The sequence below is a fragment of the Trachinotus anak genome, unplaced genomic scaffold, assembly GCF_046630095.1.
Source record: "Trachinotus anak isolate AG129_WGS33_773 ecotype Australia unplaced genomic scaffold, CSIRO_AGI_Tana_v1 ptg000019l, whole genome shotgun sequence".
In the NCBI taxonomy this organism is placed as follows: Eukaryota; Metazoa; Chordata; class Actinopteri; order Carangiformes; family Carangidae; genus Trachinotus; species Trachinotus anak.
Window position 1 is genome coordinate 14,800,771 of NW_027273870.1, and position 5,228 is coordinate 14,805,998.

At 41.5% G+C, this 5,228-nt stretch overlaps 1 protein-coding gene across 1 annotated transcript; it reads right to left on the reverse strand.

The window, feature by feature from the left end:
- Nucleotides 1-137: 137 nt before the first annotated feature.
- Nucleotides 138-2,958, reverse strand: hmgb2a (high mobility group box 2a). The gene is made up of 5 exons (XM_071505779.1): nucleotides 2,800-2,958; nucleotides 1,802-1,961; nucleotides 1,330-1,478; nucleotides 1,033-1,207; nucleotides 138-824 (listed from the first exon to the last, which is right to left on the reverse strand). The coding sequence occupies exons 2-5, from the start codon at nucleotides 1,946-1,948 to the stop codon at nucleotides 648-650; spliced, it is 648 nt and encodes a 215-aa protein (XP_071361880.1). The 5' UTR covers nucleotides 1,949-1,961; nucleotides 2,800-2,958; the 3' UTR covers nucleotides 138-647.
- Nucleotides 2,959-5,228: the final 2,270 nt, after the last annotated feature.

Sequence of the window (5,228 nt, forward strand, 5' to 3'; positions counted from 1 at the left end):
ACAACACTAATCAGCTGAAACTAAGTGTTGACTGTGACATTAACAGTGTTGAGCAAGAACCTCTGTTTCTGGTTTCCCTTTACCTTCATTATAATCAGCGACATGACAAACACGTGAACGACAGCTCCACACATGGATAATCAATATACAAAATTTTATTACAAAAAGAAAAATTCATTCTACATGAAAGTTTCATAGTTCCACATTAAAAATGGCTGCAAACATTTAATCAAACTAGATAGAACCCGGTAGTAAAATGACAGTGAAGAACAGCACCACTAACAGAACATGAGCAGTGCTTCCAGAACAATAACTTTAAAACTTTATGATTTGCTGCTGTCCACTGCCTGTACAGGTGTCTCAGTCCATTACATCATCACAGGAAGTTCATTTCTGGCTGCCATTCACATAGCAACGAGGACCTAAAACGTAACAAACCCAAGTTCAGCAGGGGGGAGGGAAAAAAAAAAAATCATAATGGCGCTAAGTGACAATCAAACTAAATCCCTGAATTAGAGAAGGATACAGGTCTGGAGTCCTACAGAGGCAGACCAACAGGGACAGCAGGCTATACTGATGGAACCATACACACAAACAGGTAAGCTCAACAACGCATTGCAAACTTCACATCCTTAAACATAAACTGCTTAGTCATCATCATCGTCCTCATCGTCGTCATCTTCCTCCTCGTCATCGTCCTCATCGTCATCATCATCGTCATCATCAGCTGGCTCTGCTTTCTTGGCAGCGGGCCTGCCGGGGCCACTCTTCTTGCCAGCGTCACTCTTCCCTGAACCTCCTTTGGCACGGTAGGCAGCGACATCCTGAAAACAGAAGAAACCATTGAAGCGGTGACGCAGACGACATCGCACAGCTAAGATAAAACATGAGTTACCACCTTTATACCTAAACTGTCTGTGGTCTGTTACCATAACATTAAGAATTCTGGTGCCGAGTGCGCATCTGTAGTTCCCAATTTTATCAAAAACACCCCCATGTTTAAAGTGTCTGCTGGCACTAATGGGTGGATACCTTCTCATATTTCTCCTTCAGTTTGGCAGCCTTGGCCTCATACGGAGCCTTGTCTTTGGAACCCTGTGTGGCCCACAACTCGCCAAGCTTCTTGGCAATATCACCAATGGAGATACCAGGGTTCTCCTCCTTGATCCTGGGACGGTGGTCGGAACAGAACACGAAGAAAGCAGAGCTGGGGAGGAACAAGGGGGGCGTTGAGGTCAATGCCAATTTAAAAAAAAAAAAACCACAGGCTACAACCCTGCATATGAAGTAGCTAAATCCATATCCAAAAACTCATTGTTTGAGACTTACGGTGGCCTCTTTGGGGCATTTGGGTCCTTCTTCTTCTTGCCCTTCTTGGCACCCTTAGGGGGAACATATGATTTCATCTCTCGGTCATAGCGGACCTTATCATTCTTGGCCATCTCCTCAAACTTCACCTTCTCCTTGGCTGTCATGGTCTTAAAAAAAAAAAAAAAAGAAGAAAAAAAAAGTAGTAAAATGATTGAGTTCAGTCGCAAATGTTTAATCTTGTTCATAAACAATTGGCTTGTATCTAAAGTTAAGATTCTCATGTCAGTTAACATCCTTTTGTAGGGTTGTGTTATTCCTCTCTAAGGAGGTGGAGTTAAAATAGGGGCAGGGGCAGAGCAGCTGCACTAAAACAATCAGTCTATTCAATAAACTACACAACACAGTCTATAAATATAGAAAATATGTCATCCCTAAACATTTCCGGTGTGAATATTATTATTAAGTTTTAAATCTCATTGGTGGGACTTACCTTCCATCTCTCAGAGCACTTCTTGGAGAACTCTGCGAAGCTGACACTGGTCCCTGGGTGTTTCTTTTTGTGCTCTTCACGGCAGGTCGCGACAAAGAAAGCATAGGAGGAGGTTTTTCCTCTGGGCTTGTTTGGGTCTTTTGTCATGGCTGCGTTTAATCTGTGAACAACAGCACAAAACAACGCATGAACAACAGGCGCAAACAAAACAAACCTATTCAAGTATATGCGCAGGCAGGGTGAAGTTACAGATCCACTGTGGTTTGTATCCCAACAATAACACATACGTACATATGTTAATGTTAACTTTTTGTAAATGTCGACTAAATGTTCACACGTTTGACGTCGTTCGTGTGCTGCAAATAACGGTGGCACAAATGGGACAAGCAGACGCCCGGGGCTGTTTTAAGGCTCTAATCGGATTTCTGCCTCTCTGGGACAAAAAGACGCGACTCCATTTTGTATCTTCCCGCCTAAACTAAACTGCGCTAAAACTTGCCAAACAATGTATTTCAAAAGCAATCACTTCCCCTTCACACGACTGCTATTCTGCTTTTAACCAGCGACCGACTGAACACCGGAGTGAGTCTAAAACCCAATTCAAACTTTAAATGCCGGAGCCGCCGTCCTGTAGCAGGCTAAGCTATCAAACCAAATGGCGTTTGAACTGCATGCTGCGCACACAGCTACAGACTACAGCGCCTGTTTCAGTGTCGATTAACTCTCGAAACTTCACCGTTTCTCGTCTGAAATCGAAGATTCCGATGGTTTTCTTCACGAGGACAATTTATGTAACTTGGTGACTAACACAAACACACAATCGGAAAACTTAAATATGTATTATATGCATAAAACGTATTCATTATTAGGTTTTAGGCAGTAAACATCCTGAAGTATGAAACTCAGTCGCCATAGACATTACACAGAATTACCAAAGAAATCCGTCACTTTAAATAGCAAAGTTGTCTAAATGCAATGGTACAAAAGGCCGCTCTTACCTGTTTACTGCAAGACAAGTTGTAAACGAGTGAATGAGGAAGAAGGCGCAACTGTTTTGTCACCGTTTGCGAGGCTGAACTAACTTGACCAGAACTACTTCTGTAACTCCTCCCCGCTCCTAGCTGATTGGTCACCCTGGACCATTTCAATTTGAACGCAGGATATAGGACAGACACGCCGCTGCGATTGGTTGTAGTGTGCACGATTAAGAAATCAAGTTTGTGTGCGTCGTCTGTACGCTGATTGGTTTAAATGGTCTTTTAAACATTCGGCGCGAAAAGTCCTTTGTTAGCACAGAGTCAGTGTCTGTTGTTGTGTTGGTCCGTGTACGTTTTAACCGTTTGTTACCTCTGTGAGATGAACAGCAGTATAAATAATTAAAGGACCGCTTCTGTCTCTTTCTACTAGCTGTCCCCGTTAGCCTAAAAACAAGACGGCTCACGTTATTTTATAACGGTACAGGTGACTGCTAGAGCTAAACTGGACAAAAAAAGGAAAATAAGACTTCCGGATTTATCTCCCCCTTCAAAATATAACGTCAGTGTGGCGTTTGTGTTCCCTCATCGAATGAACGAGATGTTAAAATAATATTGTAAACTACTTTGTCACATTGACTGAATGTACATATACACTATATAGCATAAATGAGTCCATAGAATATCAGACTGCGATGTATAAATGGCTCTTTTATTATCAAATTGACAGATTTTCTTAACCATAATATGGTATAATATAATATGAGCACTTTGTTCTACACGGAGTCTTGACAATAACAAAACCTACACAGTCGGTGATGTGTGGGTCAAGGTTATGATAGTTTTGGATTTTCATTAGTTTTTATTTTTATTTCAGTAAATGAAAATGTTTTTCAAATCTAGTTTTTGTTATCTCATTAGTTTAAGTTAACAATAAAGTTGGTGTGGTTTATAATCTCTCCTTTTCTTCACAGGCAGGAACATGAAATTATTCATGTAGATAAAATCTCATGACAGCCCCTCATCCGTGAGCTGCACAATGTAAATTAGGCTATAAAGCCATAATGTAAAAACAATGCAAGCAGGAGTAGGAAGTGTGTAAGTCAGGTAAAAACAAGTAACAGATGGCCAGAGCTATTGTTCTACTCAGTCTCTGCCTTTGCTGCAAATCATCAGTAACTTCCGGAGTTATAGGTTTTCTTGTGTTTGGTTCGTTTCACACTTTTGAGATGATTAAACGAAGAAATTGTTTTCACTTCAGCTTAGTGCTGTGGTGATGCAATGTGCAGCTGAGGGGACTGCATCTGCAGTGAAATAAGTTCAGTCTCATGCAATGCCTCTAAACCAGGGCTTCAGACTCACCTGGTCTGAACAGGGCCTAAGGCAGGGCCTAAGAGAGTATTGTAAAGAACCAAATCTCACCTGTGAGGACGGATGCAGAATGTAGACCTGATCTACTTCTGGAATAAAATGTGTTGATATCATGGCAGAACACATCTTCAGTGTATGAATAACTGTGGTCCTCCATCATGCAGCCAGAGAATATAAAAGTCAGTAAAATGACTTCTAAAATTTTAGGAATAACTTTTCAAATGCAGGACAACTTCATCTTCAATAAAAGTCACTGAAAATAAAAATATACATAAATAAATAGATGAACCCAGTGCACTGATCTGTCCAGAACTCAGCTGGTCCACAGATACCTCACAGAGGAGTTTTGGAACAGACAGAAAGAAAGATTGTGTTGATTGACTTCTGCGGGGCCTTTTCTAACACTGACAGGACCAGCTTCAAAACCCTCTACACATCAAGTGTGTACCTGCACTGAGAGAGACATGCACACATTCATGCTATTACATCAACATAAATGAGGAATGCACCGCCCAGTTTCCATAATCAGGACACGCAGTCAGAGAGGATGGAGGGTGATCAGGCCTCAGACGAATTGTCTCCAGGTCAACCATGCATTAAGTAGATGGGCTATCTCTGTGAAGGGGGGGGGGGGGGGGAATACATGTCAAAGAGAAACTTCACCTAAATGTTCCCTTTTGACTCACATGACTTGTTGTAGATCTGCTAAGTCTAACGGGCTGAACACAATAACAACAGACTGTCCTCACCTTCACCTTTCCACAGCAGGACACAGTCTTCGCACGACACACAGATTATACTGCTACATTCTGATTGGCTGTCAGTGGGGTGCCGATTCAGCCACAGGATCTGTTTATTACTGAGGTTCTAGGTATCAGTGGTGTTGTCCTGGAGACTTGTTGATGTGTTTCTAATTTCACATATACAAACTAGAGGGTTTCAAAATATTAGAAACACATCTGAATATAATGTAGAGCAGGACAACACCATCAGTCATTAATACCTGAAATAAGTTTTAATATGACTCTACATCATTCAGCAGATGTATTAGACTGCATCAGACTGTATTGGTGTACCTAATA